The sequence below is a fragment of the Neoarius graeffei genome, chromosome 4, assembly GCF_027579695.1.
Source record: "Neoarius graeffei isolate fNeoGra1 chromosome 4, fNeoGra1.pri, whole genome shotgun sequence".
NCBI classification, from domain to species: domain Eukaryota; kingdom Metazoa; phylum Chordata; class Actinopteri; order Siluriformes; family Ariidae; genus Neoarius; species Neoarius graeffei.
In genome coordinates this window covers 3,538,408-3,559,026 of record NC_083572.1, presented here as the reverse complement: position 1 = coordinate 3,559,026, position 20,619 = coordinate 3,538,408, and the positions used below count along the sequence as shown (strand labels likewise).

Sequence of the window (20,619 nt, the reverse complement as noted above, 5' to 3'; positions counted from 1 at the left end):
TACAGACCATGTACTTTTAAAGTATACAACAAGTACACTCATCTATATACTAGGTATATCCCTCTCGTATGCTTAAAGTATACCACAAGTATACTTATCGATATACTGCCATTGTACTAGTTATATACTTCTTTTTAAAGACTTTTTTTGGGGCTTTTTTCACCTTTATTGGATAGGACAGTGTAGAGACAGGAAATGAGCGGGAGAGAGACAGGCAGGGATCAGGAAATGACCTCGGGTCAGAATCGAACCCGGGTCCCCGGATTTATGGTATGGCGCATTAGTCAACTGAGCCACAACACCCCTGAGTTATATACTTCGAGTCCCTATTTTTAGTTTATTATTGTATACTTTAAGTATACTGTTATAAACTCTGGTTATTTCACTAGTTTACTTCTCATCTCATCTCATTATCTGTAGCCGCTTTATCCTGTTCTACAGGGTCGCAGGCAAGCTGGAGCCTATCCCAGCTGACTACGGGCGAAAGGCGGGGTTCACCCTGGACAAGTCGCCAGGTCATCACAGGGCTGACACATAGACACAGACAACCATTCACACTCACATTCACACCTACGCTCAATTTAGAGTCACCAGTTAACCTAACCTGCATGTCTTTGGACTGTGGGGGAAACCGGAGCACCCGGAGGAAACCCACGCGGACACGGGGAGAACATGCAAACTCCGCACAGAAAGGCCCTCGCCGGCCCCGGGGCTCAAACCCGGACTTTCTTGCCGTGAGGCGACAGTGCTAACCACTACACCACCGTACCGCCTCACTAGTTTACTTGTTATACTTTAAGTTTGCTTGGCATATTACTTGTAGCTTACTATTTATATACTGGAAATATACTCCTTAATGTATTCTTAAAGTTTACTCATACTGTATGTACACAAAAGTGTGATGCATTTACAAAATCACAAGACAGAATGTTGAAAACAAGTTTGATATACAGTGGTGCTTGAAAGTTTGTGAACCCTTCCGAATTTTCTATATTTCTGCATAAATATGACCTAAAACATCATCAGATTTTCACACAAGTCCTAAAAGTAGATAAAGAGAACCCAGTTAAACAAATGAGACAAAAATATTATACTTGGTCATTTATTTATTGAGGAAAATGATCCAATATTACATATCTGTGAGTGGCAAAAGTATGTGAACCTCTAGGATTAGCAGTTAATTTGAAGGTGAAATTAGAGTCAGGTGTTTTCAATCAATGGGATGACAATCAGGTGTGAGTGGGCACCCTGTTTTATTTAAAGAACAGGGATCTATCAAAGTCTGATCTTCACAACACGTTTGTGGAAGTGTATCATGGCACGAACAAAGGAGATTTCTGAGGATCTCAGAAAAAGCGTTGTTGATGCTCATCAGGCTGGAAAAGGTTACAAAACCATCTCTAAAGAGTTTGAACTCTACCAATCCACAGTCAGACAGATTGTGTACAAATGGAGGAAATTCAAGACCATTGTTACCCTCCCAGGAGTGGTCGACCAACAAAGATCACTCCAAGAGCAAGGTGTGTAATAGTCGGCGAGGTCACAAAGGACCCCAGGGTAACTTCGAAGCAACTGAAGGCCTCTCTCACACTGGCTAATGTTAATGTTCATGAGTCCACCATCAGGAGAACACTGAACAACAATGGTGTGCATGGCAGGGTTGCAAGGAGAAAGCCACTGCTCTCCAAAAAGAACATTGCTGCTCATCTGCAGTTTGCTAAAGATCACATGGACAAGTCAGAAGGCTATTGGAAAAATGTTTTGTGGACGGATGAGACCAAAATAGAACTTTTTGGTTTAAATGAGAAGCGTTATGTTTGGAGAAAGGAATACACTGCATTCCAGCATAAGAACCTTATCCCATCTGTGAAACATGGTGGTGGTAGTATCATGGTTTGGGCCTGTTTTGCTGCATCTGGGCCAGGATGGCTTCCCATCATTGATGGAACAATGAATTCTGAATTATACCAGTGAATTCTAAAGGAAAATGTCAGGACATCTGTCCATGAACTGAATCACAAGAGAAGGTGGGTCATGCAGCAAGACAACGACCCTAAGCACACAAGTCGTTCTACCAAAGAATGGTTAAAGAAGAATAAAGTTAATGTTGTGGAATGGCCAAGTCAAAGTCCTGCCCTTAATCCAATGGAAATGTTGTGGAAGGACCTGAAGCGAGCAGTTCATGTGAGGAAACCCACCAACATCCCAGAGTTGAAGCTGTTCTGTACGGAGGAATGGGCTAAAATTCCTCCAAGCCGGTGTGCAGGACTGATCAACAGTTACCGGAAATGTTTAGTTGCAGTTATTGCTGCACAAGGGCCTCACACCAGATACTGAAAGCAAAGGTTCACATACTTTTGCCACTCACAGATATGTAATATTGGATCATTTTCCTCAATAAATAAATGACCAAGTATAATATTTTTGTCTCATTTGTTTAACTGGGTTCTCTTTATCTACTTTTAGGACTTGTGTGAAAATCTGATGATGTTTTAGGTCATATTTATGCAGAAATATAGAAAATTCGGAAGGGTTCACAAACTTTCAAGCACCACTGTATTTTCAAACATTTCAAAAACAAAGACGTATGAAATCAAGTCCTTCCTTACTGGAGAAATTGATCAATAAAGTCAAGTCAAAAGTTTTTGTGATTTTGTGTATGATTTTAAGGTACATAAAGATAATGCAATTGAGCACACATACTATATACTGTAAAGTTTTAAACTCCAGCATTATATTATATTAATATATAAATTAAATGTTAAGCATGAGTCAATGACTTGACCTTATTATGCACTTGGAGCAAGATGTACTAAGTATTAGTACTTTGTGGCAGAAAAACGTAAAAAGTATACTAAAGTATAAGTTTTAGTATTAAAGTATAAGTGTAAGTCTTAGTATTAATGTACTTAGTCTTAGACTTTTGTTTATACTTTTCAGTATAAGCCAAGTATACTTCACTATACTATTCTTAAGTATCTAAAATATAGTTTATAAAAAGTCAACTTCAAGTATACTTCTTCAGTTTTAGTAAAAAATAAGTATACTCACAGTACACTTGAATAAACTTCTTTTTGCTAAGGGTAGTCTTCTTTTCATGACCGATGTTAACCCTGCGACAAAGCACTGAAACTGAAGACTCTTTCCATAAGCAACAAAACACAAATAAACATCTCCTTTCAGAAAACATCGCCGTAGTAATGATTACACACGTTTTTTAAGCTGATTATGTGGATTGTTGAAACAACTAAACACTCCTATGAGTCCCTGCGAATGTGGTGTTACTATACAAACGATAACGTATTAGAACGAGCGAGTTAATATAAAGCTGTGATCTGTAGCTGCACTACTGTCAGAGCTGCTGTTGTTTAACAATTATTCTCCGAAGGGGAAGTGAATATCGGTGAATAATAACAGAGATGACGTCGAGGTTATTATTCACTGATATTCACTGAGCCTGAGGCGGATAATTGCTTTCGTATAAGTACACAGGTAATTATTTAAAAAAAAATCAATCTTCAAAAACAGCATGTAAATGTAATAACTTTGCAGCGCAGACTTGTGTCACTGATCTATGGCGAGTCACATAAAATACATTGTTTTGAAATCGATAAAATAAATCCCAATCCCACCTTCCCTTTGAATAGTTTTAGACCAAATTTTGGAGCATCTTTTATGCTTTTATTTTAGGAACAGTGTTTTCTTTCATCATTTATAATTCTTCCTCACTTACCATGACAAAGCGATCGGCCGCCATTTTGCCAAACAGTCTGAATTTCTCGACTAATCAGCATGCTCAATTTCCGATAATCACCTCCATATTTATATGAGAATAAATCAGATCCAGAATTCAGTGTTGTGAAATTATTTAGTCAGATTTTACAGTGAGACAGAGGACATGTTCATCTGTAGATGATGTAATCGATAGTGACTGATTTATTCCTAAACCGTCTCATCTCATCTCATTTTTCTCATTTTCATCCACTTATCCGGGGCTGGGTCGCGGAGGCAGCAGTCTGAGCATGGAAGCCCAAACTTCCCTCTCCCCAGACACCTCAGCCAGCTCCTCGGGAAGAACACAGAGGCGTTTCCAGGCCAGCCGAGAGACATAGTCCCTCCAGCATGTCCTGGGTCTTCCCCAGGGCCTCCTCCTCAGGGGACATGCCTGGAACACCTCCCCAGGGAGGCGTCCAGGAGGCATCCGAAAGAGATGCTCGAGCCACCTCAACTGATTCCTCTCGATGTGAAGGAGAAGCGGCTCTACTCCGAGCTCCTCCTGAGTGACTGTGCTTCTCACCCTATCTCTAAGGGAGCACCCAGCCACCCTGCAAAGGAAACTCATTTCGGCCACTTGTATCCACGATTTTGTTCTTTCGGTCATTACCCAAAGCTCATAACCATAGGTGAGAGTCGAAACGTAAATCGACCAGTAAATCGAGAGCTTTGCCTTTTGGCTCAGCTCCTTCTTCACCACGACGGACCGGTAAAGTGACCGCATCACTGCGGAGGCTGCACCGATCCGCCTGTCGATCTCATGCTCCATCCTTCCCTCCCTCGTGAACAAGATCCCGAGATACTTAAATCCCTCCACTTGAGGCAGGACTTCTCCACCAACCTGAAGAGGGCAAGCCACCCTTTTCCGGTCGAGAACCATGGCCTCAGACTTGGACGTGCTGATTCTCATCCCAGCCGCTTCACACTCAACTGCAAACCGTCCAAGTGCATGCTGAAGGTCCTGGTTTGAAGAAGCCAACAGGACAATATCATCCGCAAAAAGCAGAGATGAAATCCTGTGGTTCCCAAACAGGATTCCCTCCAGCCCCTGGCTGCACCTAGAAATTCTGTCCATAAAATTTATGAACAGAACCGGTGACAAAGGGCCGCCCTGCTGGAGTCCAACATGCACTGGGAACAGGTCTGACTTACTGCTGGCAATGCGAACCAGATTCCTGCTCCGTTTGTACAGGGACCGGACAGCCCTTAGCAAAGAGCCCCTAACCCCATACTCCTGAAGCATCCCCCACAGGATACCACGAGGGGCATGGTCGAATGCCTTCTCCAGATCCACAAAGCACATATGGACTGGTTGGGTGAACTCCCATGAACCCTCGAGCACCCTATGAAGGGTATAGAGCTGGACCAGTGTTCCACGACCAGGACGAAAACCGCATTGTTCCTCCTGGATCTGAGGTTCGACTATTGGCCAAATTCTCCTCTCCAGTACCCTGGAGTAAACCTTCCCGGGGAGGCTGAGAAGTGTGATTCCTCTATAATTGGAGCACACTCTCTGGTCCCCTTTCTTAAAAAGAGGGACCACCACCCCGGTCTGCCACTCCAGAGGCACTGTCCACCATGTGATGTTGCAGAGGCGTGTCTGCCAAGACAGCCCCACAACATCCAGAGACTTGAGATACTCAGGGCAGATCTCATCCAGCCCCGGTGCCTTGCCACTGAGGAGCTTGCAAACCACCTCAGTGACTTCGACTTGTGTAATGGATAAGTCCACCTCTGAGTCATCAGCCTCCGCTTCCTCAATGGAAGACGTGATGGTGGGATTGAGGAGATCCTCGAAGTATTCCTTCCACCGCCCGACAATATCCCCAGTCAAGGTCAACAGCTCCCCACCCGCACTGTAAACAGTGTTGGCAGAGTACTGCTTCCCCCTCCTGAGGCACCAGACGATTTGCCAGAATTTCTTCGAGGCCGACTGATAGTCCTCCTCCATGGCCTCACTGAACTCCTCCCAGTTCTGAGTTTTTGCCTTCGCAACTGCCCGAGCTGCAGCACACCTGGCCTGCCAATACCCGTCAGCTGCCTCAGTTGTCCTGGAGGCCAACATGGCCCGATAGGACTCCTTCTTCAGCTTGACGGCATCCCTTACTTCCGGTGTCCATCACTGGGTTCGGGGATTGCCACCATGACAGGCACCAGAGACCTTGTGGCCACAGCTCCGAACAGCCACATTGACAGTGGAGGCAGAGAACATGGTCCACTCAGACTCAATGTCCCCTGCCCCCCTCAGAAGCTGGGAGAAGCTCTACTGGAGGTGGGAGTTAAAGACCTCCCTGACAGAGTGCTCAGCCAGACGTTCCCAGCAGACCCTCACCATACATTTGGACCTGCCAGGTCTGTCCAGCTTCCTCCTCCGCCAGCAGGTCCAACAAACCACCAGGTGGTGATCAGTTGACAGCTCAGCCCCTCTCTTCACCTGAGTGTCCAAGACATAGGGCCGGAGATCTGATGAAACGACAACAAAGTCAATCATCGACCTCCGACCTAAGGTGAGCTGATGCCACGTGCACTTATGGACACCCCTATGCTCGAACATGGTGTTCATTATGGACAAACCGTAACTAGCACAGAAGTCCAATAACAAAGCACCACTCGGATTCAGATCAGGGAGGCCGTTCCTCCCAATCATGCCCCTCCAGGTGTCACTGTCGTTGCCCACGTGAGCGTTGAAGTCCCCCAGTAGAACAATGGAGTCCCCAGTCTGAGCACCTCTCAGTACCTCTCCCAGGGACGCCAAGAAGGCTGGATACTCTATACAGCTATTCGGCCTGTAGGCACAAACAACAGCAAGAGCCCTCTCCCCGACCCGAAGGCGCAGAGAGGCGACCCTCTCGTTCACTGGGGTAAACTCCAACACATGGCGGCTGAGCTGGGGAGCTATAAGCAAGCCCACACCAGCCTGCCGCCGCTCACCGTGGGTGACTCCAGAAACGTGGAGAGTCCAGCCCCTCTCGAGGAGCTGGGTTCCGGAGCCCAAGCTGTGCATGGAGGTGAGCCCGACTATCTCTAGCCGGTACCTCTCAACCTCCCGCACAAGCTCAGGCTCTTCCCCCCCAGCGAAGTGACATCCCATGTCCCAACAGCTAGCCGCTGTGTTCAGGGATCAGGTCGTCGAGGCCCCTGCCTTCAACTGCCGCCCAATCCACACTGCACTGGCCCCCTACGGCTACCTCTGTAGGTGGTGAACCCACAGGAGGTCGGGTCCACATCACCGCTTCGGGTTGAGCCCGGATGGACCCCATGGGCAAAGGCCCAACCACCAGGCATTCGCATACAAGCCACAACCCCGGGCCTGGCTCCAGGGTGGGGCCCCGGCTGCACCATACTGGGCGATGTCACGGTCCTTGATTTTTTAATTTCCATAAGGGGGTTTGGTGAACCATGAAGATTGTAAATGCAGCTGTAAGATATATTTATTGGACAAACTAAAGAAAGACACACTGATGTGAAAAACTCAGTGTGAAACTACGTGCTTTGAGTTCACAGCATCGACATATTTTTTTTATTTCATAAAATGCTGGACTGCATTAATAAATCTGTGCTGAGTCCTTTCAATCGTTTTACACTAAAAACACACTCTACATTTTCATTTTCTTACTGTGTCTCACCTAGACGAACTTACAGGATATATTTATACATCGTCATTGTAAATTACATGATACACTCCACAGAACCTGCACTGAGCTTCTGTTTTTGACGTGAACAATGTGTTTAAAGCAGATACGCAGAACCTTTATTTTTAAATAAATTTCTGAGTGGATAGTATCTCCGTCCTTGACTCTTGTATGCTGCATAAATGGGAATAAAAATATATATTTTTGAGAGTTAAAATCGACCGCAAAGTTGGGATTCAAGCTGAGCCAGCCAACCCTGAGTGCGTGACGTCACAGCGGGAACGGGTTTTAAGGCCGAGGCCTTTGACAGCTATAGACCAAAGTCATATAAATAAACATTTATGGTGAAAGTAAGAAATACCGTTACCGACTTGCTCAACTAAGACTGATTTGACTTCATTGATTGTGGGTTGACTCTCATTAAAACAGAATCGGTGTTATAACTTATGCAACATACATGTACATGCATGCATTTTCACTGATAAAAGGCTCATTAAATAATCAGATGAACTGAGACAATCACATTCTGAAGCAAATTAAATAATCTTATACCGCTAAACACACAATACAAGTTACATGGATTAATCTAAATGCAGGTAAACAACAAGTGTTGTTGTTCTTGTTTTGTATCCGAATGAGAGTCGGAGCTTACCCATCTGTGTTCTCGCTTCTTGAAGGCCGATCTTGTGGCTGATTGTTTTGAAAAAATCTGACTTTCAGTTGTTCATTCAGTTCTCTGTTCATTCACTTCTTCCATGTAAGCGCAAGATATTGCTGCTGAGGCGAGCATATCCAGTGGAGAAATCAGACGGCTGGTCCACTCATTCTCCATTTTCTCCATACTGAGTACTCCGCCATTACTACTCAACTCAGGCAATTACTAAAACCCGGGACAGGATGGGACGTCACCGGTTTTAGCAACAACCGCGAGGAGGTCACTGCCCGAGCAATAATATATCCCGTCCCGTCCCAGGTTTTAGCAACAACCCTCGGCTCACACTCTGGGAGAACTGATGCAACTGAACTTACTTCCCCTTTTCTTGTAGTTTTCTTTTCCTTTAATTGTTGGTGCTGCACCCTCTTTCAATACGGGCTTATAGCCAACGCTCCTCAACAGATCAGAGGTCTCGTACAAATTCTCAGTAAAATGTGAAGAGCAGATACTTCATAGGCACCCAGTGTGCCTGCGAATTTCTCATAAAACACATCCAAATCTTTGCAGTTTGAACATTCTTGGTCCATGAATGCAATGTAAATCCACCTTCTGCCATGTTGCTGCACCCGCCAGCAACACGTCTACATGGCATGGTGATAAATTAACTCAAAATGGAAGATCGGAGTCGCAGTCAGCTCTGTGTTTTAGTATAGCGGAAATGGCGATGAGACTGATAGCCTTCCTGCTGTGATGTCACGAATCTCAAGGTCATTCACTCAGACCGCTACCTATATGAATCACTTTAATCGTAAAAATTACTATATTAGATTTATTGTTAATGCTTAAAACTATTCCTGTGCCATTCTTGAGGTCTCAGGCATTTATAAATAAAAAGTGAGGCCATGGTTCTGCGTATCTGCTTGAAGGAAATCAGCTTCCATCAACAGGGCCACTTGAGCCGTCAGGGACGACGCGGCTGCTTGTCGTTAGTCCTCTCTCGTTTAAACATCACTCGTCTCAGGATAACGATGATGACGCGGCGCGCGGTTACTGTGTGAAAACAGACTTTACAGTTTAGTCGTGTTGATTAAATCGTGTGCAGCTGTTTCAGTCGAGAAAGCAAACAGACTCCCACATTTACATGTTGATTAGCAGCTAATTTCTTCCTTTTAAATGAATTATGAATAATAATGAATAATGAATGATCAATCAATTAGAGCCCAATTATTCTAAAATCCATTCCACCAGGCTGAGATCAGCTTTAATCTCATTACTGTGGAAGAACTCCATTGTTTCAGCCTGAACGATCTGAACAGAGCTGCTTCTGTTGGTTAAAACTGAATTCGGGGCCTTTTCACTTTTTCTTTCCTGTTCTTTAACCTTCTTACCAAGAGCTATGTGGGCGGAGCTAGAATTAGACAATCACTGAGTGGTCAAATGATCTTCGCAGGTTTACTCAACTGTCTAAAATTTATTTCTTTTTCCTTCAGAGTTTTTTTAACGATTTGCTTTGATCTGTTTGTACACAGTTACATTTCCTTGCTGCTCGAAAACTGCTTTTTTATTTTGACAGTTTTATATTTTTCACGTAAAAATCTGTTGTTCCTGTTTACCGTGGGCTGCATTCAGAATCCACAACTTAAATCCAGATTAGGTGAATATTTACTGAATTAGCCCTGTGATGACCTGGCGACTTGTCCAGGGTGTACCCCGCCTTTCGCCCATAGTCAGCTGGGATAGGCTCCAGCTCGCCTGCGACCCTGTAGAACAGGATAAAGCGGCTAGAGAGAATGAGATAAGAAAAAATATTTCACTCCTCATGGAACGCAACGTCTCTGATTAAGATTTACTCCAATTCAGCCAGAGACAAAATCAGCAACTCATGATGTGTTTGTTGTATTTTAATGTTTTTTGACAAAACTTTCAAAAGCCAAAACATCCATTGCAACCTAAAACTAATGTTGTATTTATGTAAAACAAACTTTCTTGGCAAGTCATAAGACAACTATATAAACCTTCAAGAAATGTTCCTGGAACCAAAAATTGTTCACTGAGTGAGAACTCCATCCATCACCACTTATCCTGTTCTACAGGGTCGCAGGCGAGCTGGAGCCTACCCCAGCTGACTACGGGCGAAAGGCGGGGTTCACCCTGGACAAGTCGCCAGGTCATCACAGGGCTGACACATAGACACAGACAACCATTCACACTCACATTCACACCTACGCTCAATTTAGAGTCACCAGTTAACCTAACCTGCATGTCTTTGGACTGTGGGGGAAACCGGAGCACCCGGAGGAAACCCACACGGACAACATACAAACTCTACACAGAAAGGCCCTTGCCGGCCACTGGGCTCGAACCAGGACCTTCTTGCTGTGAGGCAACCATGCTAACCACTACACCACTGTGCCGCTCGAGAGAGAACTCCTGCGATGTTATTGGTACTGATGGGAAACATGCACAGGAACTTGTTTAATAAAACCCATTAGTCTGGTCCTTTAAAGCTCCTCCTTAATTACAATTAGTCTGATTGATGTCTCAGCACCCCGACATGTTTACTGCAGACTGGCGTGTATGTGGTCTGGTGATGTCAAACTGCTCCAGCAAACATCTCTGTGGGAATCTCTTTGTGGTTAAAAAGAAACACTCACTGGGTGGAAAGCATTAATTAGATGCTGTGGATTTGGATGGCTCCACTCTCAGTAAGGCCTGACGAGTCAATCGATCCATAACCCCCCAAGCTCTGGCTAGCCGCAGGAAATGGACATTGATTTGAGCTCCACAGGGAGGCAGAGCAGAGTGAACGGAGCAGCCAGAGACCTGCTGCAGGATGGAGATGTTCAAGAAGATCAGAAGGAAAGTGTGAGATGTGGAGCGTGAGGGCTGGACTAATGACGGATACTGAAACCTCGCCGAGCGTTGCTGTGTGTCTGCTGAACACGTGTTAATTTTGACTTTAACACTCGGGATCATTGTAAATCTCATGGATCAGAAACGGATATCTGTTACTCGAATGGAATTAGATCCAGAGTCGGGGGGAAAAGCCTTTAAATCAAATATTATATCAGTCTTTATTTTTGAACTCTGAACAGCCATGTGCTTGAAGAGCACGTTCTCTAACAGCCGAGTCATCTCAGACAGATCTATCTATCTAGCTAGCTGCCTGCCTTTTCATCTATCTGCCTATTCATGTGTCTGTCTCTCTCTCTATCTATTCTCTGTCTGTCTCCCCTGTCTCTCTCTCTGCCAATCTGTATATGTTTGTCTCTCTTTCAGCCTCCCTCTGTCTGTCCCTCTGTCTCTCTCCCCGTCATTCTCCCTCTATTTCTCCCTCTGTCTTGCCCGCTGTCTCACCCTCTGTCTCTTTCCCTTCTCTGTTTCTCTCACTCTATCTCTCTCTGTCTCTCTTTCTGTCTTTCTCCTTCTGTCTCTCCCTCTGTCTCATCCTCTGTCTCTCACCCTCTGTCTCTCTCTCTGTCTCTCTCTCCCTCTGTTTCTCTCTCTCTGTCTCTCTCTCTCTCTCTCTCTCTCTCTCTCCCTCTGTCTCTCTCTCTGTGTCTCTCTCCCTCTGTCTCTCTCTCTGTCTTTCTCCTTCTCTCTCTCCCTCTGTCTCTCTCTGTCTCTCTCCCGATGTCTCTCTCCCTCTGTCTTGCCGTCTGTCCCTCTCTGTCTCTTTCTGTCTGTCTCTCTTTGTGTATCTCTCTGTCTGTTGATCTTTCAATCTGCTCTTTCATTAAATCTTGGTTTAAATCAATGAAATGTACGAATCTGCTGCTGTCACTCCAACAGGATCCTGAAATTCATTAACGAGCTTCATGTTTCTCTCGTCTTTAATGAGCTGGATTTATTTCGGGAGTTTCTTCCCAGCTGCTCCAGAGACAAACTTGGCAGTAGGTTCGGTTTAAGCTCTGAAGAGAATTCACGGAAGACGCGGTGGCTCAGAAACGAAAACAGATAAATTCCAAACCAGGTTGAAAATCACGTCTGTGCTCAGGACATATTCACAATCGCACGTCATTTCATCTGCTCTGAGTGGGTTCTTTTTTTTTTTCAGTCGCTTCCTTCTGCCACTCTCTCAGAAGACTAAAAATCTAATCAGTTTAATCAAGTGTGCGTTTTTTTTTATTTTATTACAGATCTTCGTTCAGGTACGAGATCATTTACGTCTGTGCCCAAGGAAAATGAAAATGTGATTTATCGACTCAGCGAATCCCAACTGTCACGAAGCGAAGGCGATTAAGCTTGACGAGTTTCACAATTACCGCTTTTGTCTGTTTTGAATAATACTCTGCAGTTCCTTTTTTATATTGCAATTAGCTTGAATAATGACGAGCAGTGAGGAAAACGGCTTTTAACAAAGACATGAAAACAAGTGTGTGTGTGTGTTTCAGGTGGATCCTTATCTGCCTTATGAGTACACGTGTGAGGGAATGCTTGAGAGAGTGCATGCTTACATTCAGCATCAGGTAAGTGTGTGTGTGTGTGTGTGTGTGTGAGGGAGAGAGAGAGAGAGAGAGATGGGTTAGAAAAGAGTATGTAATTGATCAGAAATTAAAGCGAGAATGAAAGGAATCAAAAAAAGGAAAGATTGAGGAGAATCAGTAAAAGGAGTAAGAAAGAAAGGAAGAAAGAATAAGAAGAAACAGAAAGAGGGTGAATAAAAGAATGATAGTGTAAGAAAATCAAAAAGAGCAATTAACATGAAAGAAAGGAATAAATTGGAGAAAAAAGAAAGGGTGGCATGGTGAGAGAAAGAAAAAAGAAGGAAAAAGAATGGAAGGATGAATGAAAGGAAGAAAAATATGAACAAAGAATGTGATGAAATCAGAAAGAGATATTAAAGAAGAAAGGAATAAAGATGATGAGCAAGAGGGTGGGGGAGAAAGAAAGAGTGAAAGAAAAAACAGAATAAAATAAAAATAAGAAAAAAAGGATCAGAAAACAAGAGGGAGAATGAGAGAAAGAAAATGATAAAAACTGATAAAAAAATTAAAGCGAGAGAAAGGAATAAAGAAGAGCGAGGGGGGGAAGAAAGAGAAAGAAAAAAAGAAAGAATGCAGGCGACCAGGAAAAAAAGCTAGAGAAAAGATCTCTAAAAGAAAAAAAACATTATATGTGATGTGGTTGAAGAAAATTCTAGAAATCGAATCTCTCTAGAAACACGTTTGTAGAAAAACGTTCTCGCAGCTGTAGTTAATCCTTTCGTATCGACTGTCGCAGGACTTTTGTGGTCCAGAGGCTCCATTCCCCCCCGCTAACGTGTCCGCTGTCTGGCCCAGAGGTGTGTTCATGCGGATGGGTGACTCGGGGTTCGTATCGTGGGCAGTGAACTCCACAGCGCCGCCCTGCTGGCCTCCGCTCACTGCTCTCAGACTCACCATGTCGGCCGAGGGCCAGTCCTGTGTGGACGCCTGCAGGAGCTCGGACCTGGTGTGTGAACCAGCCTTCTTCCGCTTCGTCAATAACAAGGAGGCGCTGAGCAAGTGAGTGACCTTCACCTTAATGACCTTCACACTCACTAATGTTCTCTGTAGAGCAACTGAGTCTGAGTCTGTCCACTGTACAGGAAGTGGCAGTGTTGAGTGAAAGCTTTATGCCGTGACCCTCGTTTAAATGTTGCGTAAATTTCCTGCTCAAAGTCATTTCTCTGACGGCGTATCAGGGTTAGTGTCGATTAAAAAAAAAAGCTGAGAGAGGGGTGATATTCCGAGGGGAAAAAAAAAATTTCTGAGATTCGTTGTAGATTTCTGAGAAAAAAGTCTGATACACTCTAAAAAATAATGGGGCCAGTACCGGTTCTTCAGGGCGATGCCATAGAAGAACCTTTTTCAGGGCTTCAAAGAACCGTTCATGCAACAGTTCTTTAAAGAACCATTTAAACCATTTGTTTGAGCAGTGAAGAGAGATTTGTGTAAATGTAGCCTATGTGCATTGACCAGCAAATGGTAAGAGAATGCCAGGCTCTGAAGAACCATTTCCAATGTGAAGAACCTTTCGCATAATGTAATGGTTCATCACAGAGTTTTGACTCTCCATGGAACCATCCAGAGATTTGAAGAACCACTGAAGCACCTTTATTTTTTAGAGTGTATTCTTTGAGAGTATAAAATCATGAATTTGCAAGAAAAACAGAGAAAAAATTCTGCCATTAAAAAGTCAGGAATTTATTAGAAAAAAAAAACCTTGGAAAAATAGTGAGCTGAGGGAGGGGGTGATATTCGGGGGGGGGGGGGGGTACTTGAATATTCTCTGAGATTATAAAGTCATAAATTTGCAAAAAATAAATAGTAATAATAATAATAATAATAATAATAATAATAATAATAATAAAACTCCCAGATTATAAAGTCAGGAATTTATGAGAAGAAAAAAAAACATGGAAAAATAGTGTTTTTTGTGCATTATGGAGCTGAGGGAGGGGGTGATATTCCGAGGGAAAAATTAGGATATTCTCTGAAATTATAAAGTCATAAATTTGTAAGAAAAAAAAAAAACCTCAGAAGTTCTGAGATTAAAGATTCACAAATTTGAGAGGAAAAAAATCAGAAAAATAGCAGGGATTTATTTATTTATTTATTTATTTTTGTGCATTACAGAGCGACGGGAGGGGTAAGATTCTGGAGAAAAAAATTGGATGTTCTGCAATGAAAAAAACAACTTTTTTTTTGAGTATTGCCCTCTTCAGCTCTGGATTTTTTTTTTCACTCTAACGCTACGTTCACACTGCAAGGCTTAATGCTCAATTCCGATTTTTTTGTGAAATCCGATTTTTTTGTGAGGTCGTTCACATTAACAAATATATGCGACTTGTATGTGATCCTCAGTATGAACGAAAAACGACCTAAAAGTGTTCCGCGTGCGCATTGCAGGATACGACGACGTCACACGCAGTGAGCATGGCCAGTGTTTACGGAAGTAACCTAAAGTTTCCTGTGTATGACAGTAGCCAGCATGGAGTACCTGGCGATGATGCAGTTGTTGTTGCGACGGAGCCAGAACATGCACAATAGCCTGATGTTAAGGAGGAGGTTGAGAAGGAAGAGGGCAAGGGTTTTGGCTCAGGCGTTCTGCGGGGTAGTGACTGCAACCTCCGTTCAAAGGAACGTGTCATGCGCCATGTTTTTGTAACTTTTTTTTGAGAGACCCGCCGCCTACTTCAGCACAGAATAGTGACGTTTGTGGCTTGTTGATGACGTGTAAGTCGGATGAATGCGACCTGGCGGTTCAGACTGAAGTCGCATATGAAAAGATCTGATAGGAATCGGAATTAGGACCACATATCCAAACGGCCTGGGTCGGATTTGAAAAAATCGGATCTGTGTCGTTCATATTGTCAATAAAAGATCGGATACAGGTCACATATGGGCGAAAAAATCGAATTTGAGTCACTTCAGCTTGCAGTGTGAACGTAGTGTTAGCGAGTGCGAAACCCGATTCAGAATACAAGGAACTTTCCCTGCTTAAATATCGACATGACTTTTGGACTCAAGTCTAACTTCAGCAAAACACTCGCCTGCTAAACACACGTTGAAACTGAGTTTAAGTCCAAAAAATCGTAACTAGCTTAATATTAGCTATGTTTTTTGCGTGCTTGAACAGGCGACGGTCACCTTATCTGTGCACGTTGTAGTTCACAAATTCAGTTTTGGATCATTTTAGTTTAAATAAAATGAACGAAAATTGTACGTATCGTTGTCGTGCAGCGAAGTGAAGCTTGTAGCTGGTCAGTTCTACTGATGAGAATTTGTGCATCAACATTTTAAACGCTTTATAATTTGCTGTGAGCTGGAGGAAGTGATGTCATCAGGACAGTGGATCTCGTCACCTCACTGACGGCTGCAGAAAGAGATTTTTCTCCCCGTTATGCACTTTCTCTCCTTCAATTTCTCACCTTTTTTTCCCTCCAGCATCCATCGCTCTTCATTTACCCTGCCCTTATTCTCTTTTCACTCTAATTCCACTCTGTCCATCCTTTTTATTCTCTCTGCTGCCTGCTTCATCTCTCCATCCTGTCTCTTTTCAGGCTGCAGGTGCAGTGTGAAGTGGTGGAATTTGAGACAAATCACATTTTCCCGGCGTTTTCCACGACGGCGCGTGAGTGCGGCCTGCAGAAAGAGCTCCTGCTGTTCAGCTGCGCTGGGTTTGGCGCGAAGTACAGACGTGTGTGTCCATGCAGGGACTACCGTAAAGGACAAGTAGCGCTGTGTCAGGACTGCTTATGACGGATTTCTCCTGATCTCCTGGATTTTCTGCTTTCCTGAAACAGTGACTGATGTTTAATGGAAATTCCCGGTCAGACATCACTCCCGAGTGTTCCTGGTAAAAATGTTTCGCAGGACATAATAAAAGTAATCCTGATCCTTCCAAACAGGAAATAAAGACCAACGATTGACCTTGTGTTTATTTCCTGAGGTTAATCAGGAGGATCAGGCAACCCTGGTCAAGACAACATGTCCATCATAACAATGATCAAATCCCACAGAACGAACGAACGAACACGAACCTCAAACTGCATAAAGCGGACGTGTGTGAAAGATTATTTTTTAATCAAACTAAAATCCTGAATGTAGACTGTGAATTTTTATGACTACAAGTTTGTGATGTAACTTATATAACGAATAAAATACAGACACACATTTGCCTTCTCGGGTTTTTTTTTGTTTGTTTTTTTGTTTGTCTCGAAGCAGGACTTTTACATCATACAAGAAGACATTCGAGAGCCAGACGAGGAACATTCGAGACAAAACAGATTTACATCGTCGAGATCCACCCTGAAACAAAAAAGCCTCAGTCATCAAAAGTGAATCTTAAAATATGACGAAAGACATTGTTTCACAGCATTAAATATAGCGATGTGTGTGTTACAGGTGGAAACATCAACTCCACTTCATCACACCATCCCAAAATGTTGATTAGTTTCCGATACATGCTGAAAAATTCAGAAAGCAGTTAGCAGTTCACAGCTAGCTAAAGCACACGTGTCTAATGAGATGGTGTTTTTCTGTAATGTCTAGCCTAAAAATAAATAAATAAATAAAGTAAGTGGGATAGAAATTTTCTGTAGTCTAGCCTAAAAATGAATAAATAAATAGATAGACAGATAGATGGTTAAATAAATAAATAACACAGGATAGAAAATACAGACGGGGGCGGCACGGTGGTGTAGTGGTTAGCGCTGTCGCCTCACAGCAAGAAGGTCCGGGTTCGAGCCCCGTGGCCGGCGAGGGCCTTTCTGTGTGGAGTTTGCATGTTCTCCCCGTGTCCGCGTGGGTTTCCTCCGGGTGCTCCGGTTTCCCCCACAGTCCAAAGACATGCAGGTTAGGTTAACTGGTGACTCTAAATTGAGCGTAGGTGTGAGTGTGAATGGTTGTCTGTGTCTATGTGTCAGCCCTGTGATGACCTGGCGACTTGTCCAGGGTGTACCCCGCCTTTCGCCCATAGTCAGCTGGGATAGGATCCAGCTCGCCTGCGACCCTGTAGAACAGGATAAAGCGGCTAGAGATGACGAGATGAGAAAATACAGACTGAAGAAGCAGATTTAAAAAAATATAAGCACAAGTGTCTGATGAGATGATGTTTTTCCATAATGTCTAGGCTTTAAATAAATAAATAAATAATGCAGGATAGAAAATATGGACTGAAGAAGCAGATCTTTTTTTTTTTTTTAGTTAAAAATATATAAGCACAAGTGTCTGATGAGGTGATGTTTTTTCCATAGTCTAGCCTAAAAATGAATAAGTAAGTAGATAGATAAATAAATAATGAACGTGGGATAGAAAATACAGACTGAAGAAGCAGATATGTTTTTTTATTTTCATCTCATCTCATTATCTGCAGCTGCTTATCCTGTGCAGGGTCGCAGGCAAGCTGGATCCTATCCCAGCTGACTACGGGCGAAAGGCGGGGTTCACCCTGGACAAGTCGCCAGGTCATCACAGGGCTGACACATAGACACAGACAACCATTCACACTCACATTCACACCTACGCTCAATTTAGAGTCACCAGTTAACCTAACCTGCATGTCTTTGGACTGTGGGGGAAACCGGAGCACCCGGAGGAAACCCACGCGGACACGGGGAGAACATGCAAACTCCGCACAGAAAGGCCCTCGCCGGCCCCGGGGCTCGAACCCGGACCTTCTTGCTGTGAGGCGACAGCGCTAACCACTACACCACCGTGCCGCCCCTGGTTTTTTTTTTTAATTAAAAATATATAAGCACAAGTGTCTGATGAGATGATGTTTTTTTCCATAATGTCCAGCAAATCAATCAATCAATAAAGTAGGATAGAAAATATGGACTGAAGAAACAGATCTGGGTTTTTTCCCTTTCCTGCTATCTGAAATATGATAAGACATAAACGAATAAACTATTTAAAAATAAGCAAATTAAAAAAACCTAATCCAGGGAATATAATTGAGAAGATGACATGACGAATTATGTTTTAAAACCAGGAACAACTTCACCACCTTCAGAGTCAAGGACACTGCTGAAGGGTCAGGTGTGTGTGTGTGTGTGTGTGTCTGTTCCTGAGTATTTTCAGCCCTGAATTTCTCATGTGCTGCCTTAAACCCGCCTCTCTTTCTGCCTCTGGGGAGATTAAAGACTGTGTTGGGTCGGACAGACAGGTAATAACTTTGCCGTGGTGGACTGGATGCTCGCGTGCCGAGTCTGCTTCAGGTCACACTGACCCGCAGCGCTAATGCAGGTGAAACACTGAGAAACTTCCCAGAACACACAGAGTTACTGAACAGCCAGAAATCTCCTTGAGCTGAGAAATGTCTCCGACTTCAGCAATAAGACAGAAGACTCTTGTTTGTTGATTACATTTGCAAAATCAGTTTAACAGCCACGCTTAATGATCATGTGATCATATCCGTTCTGTCAATCATTCAGGCTGGATGATGGCTGTCGGTCCATCGAGTCCAATTCAGTTGCAGGTAATTTACACGAACAGCAAATAACAACTGCGGTGTTAGAGGAGCAATAACACCCAGGATGTACCGTATACATGACTGAATCAGAGTCTCCGTTGAGTATTAAATATTAAAAACCATTGCATCCTGGTTCTCTGGAGGAGCAGAACCTTTCCGGTTGGCCTACAACACGTTGGCATCTCAGACTGGTCTCCTCATATCCAGCATTAGCTGAAGCGCAACATATGGCCAACTTACCAGCAAGTGGCCACACCATCTCACCTCTCACATGGTGAAGACTCATGGTGAAGACCATCCCCATGGTGCCCCTGGTAATGGCAGATCTATGGGAGTTAACCCAAACTGAAAATCCTCAATGCCATAAACAAAGTTTGGGTTGCATCTCTAACCAAGGAAATGAAGATCAAGGGTTTTAAAGCATCAGTAAAGTCCATACTGTTACACAAATGGCTCAGAATCTTGGTTCTTGACCAAACCTCAGGAAATGTCCCTGGATGGTACCGATACTTGTATGCTGCAAAGAGTCCTAAACTCAAGTATCTTGGCATGATTGTTGGCTCTATGGTAACTTACCCCGCCTCTCATGTATCATCAGGAAATGATGCCTTGCTCTTTGCGGTCACGTTATGCAGCACGACCAACCTGCAGCACAAGTGTTACTCTGGGAGCCTGACACAAAGCACAAGGTTACCGAGTGACCACCTTAATGTGGGGTTGGCTGACAGGCAGGACTGGGAAGAGATATCTCTGCAAGTCGCCAGATGTCAGATGATGATGATGATGATGATGCAATGAAGCAGAGTTTTTTATATCACGGCAAATTTGACGAAGCAAACAATGTCGTACTTGTTCTCCTGCTATCATTTCCATCCTGAAGTCCTGCAGACTTTCCTGTGTCTGAAAATGTCAAGTTACAGCTTTACCTCTGACTGGTACAAAGTCCTGGAACTGGAGACTCCTTCTATAAATGTTAGATAATAAATAAAACATCACCATATCAGTGAAAATATGATGAATATGAATCATAAATGAGCTGTTCCTCTGGAAACAATAACGTATTCAAACAGAGCAATCGCTCGTCAAAGCCCTGTCGTTAGAGAAAATTAATCAATGCCTTCTGACCAATCAGAATTGATCGAGTATTCAACAACACAGTGGTAGAAATGAATTTGTTTGTGTGCCTCAAATTGCATATTCGTTAATGCAAATGCACAAAATCACAAAATGGACGTGTTGTGTTGCTCATTTCCACACAAACAGTTTTGATAAATTAATTGACCTTAAAATCAAAAGATAACATCTGCCATGTGGTTAAAACCAACCTGCTGTCCTCCTCGCTTCAGCTCTACTTCATGAAGACGACTGAAGGCTTTGTGTCTCGAGAAGCTTTTAAACCACGTGTGCTCTGGAAATCACACCTATTCTGAGAATCACGTTGCTTTAAAGGAACAGTCCACCGTACTTCCATAATGAAATATGCTCTTATCTGAATTGAGACGAGCTGCTCCGTACCTCTCCGAGCTTTGCGCGACCTCCCAGTCAGTCAGACGCAGTCAGACGCGCTGTCACTCCTGTTAGCAATGTAGCTAGGCTCAGCATGGCCAATGGTATTTTTTG

At 43.6% G+C, this 20,619-nt stretch overlaps 1 protein-coding gene across 1 annotated transcript in view; it reads left to right on the top strand.

Annotated features, from left to right (window-relative positions):
* LOC132884743 (alpha-1,6-mannosylglycoprotein 6-beta-N-acetylglucosaminyltransferase B-like) overlaps positions 1 to 16,671 on the top strand; it is a 235,072-nt gene extending 218,401 nt beyond the window's left edge. Inside the window, exons 15-17 of the mRNA XM_060918644.1 lie at positions 12,456 to 12,530; positions 13,285 to 13,547; positions 16,088 to 16,671. Of these exons, the coding sequence (XP_060774627.1) occupies positions 12,456 to 12,530; positions 13,285 to 13,547; positions 16,088 to 16,286 (537 nt within the window). The 3' untranslated portion in view covers positions 16,287 to 16,671. The remainder of the gene's footprint in view (positions 1 to 12,455; positions 12,531 to 13,284; positions 13,548 to 16,087) is intronic.
* Positions 16,672 to 20,619: the final 3,948 nt, after the last annotated feature.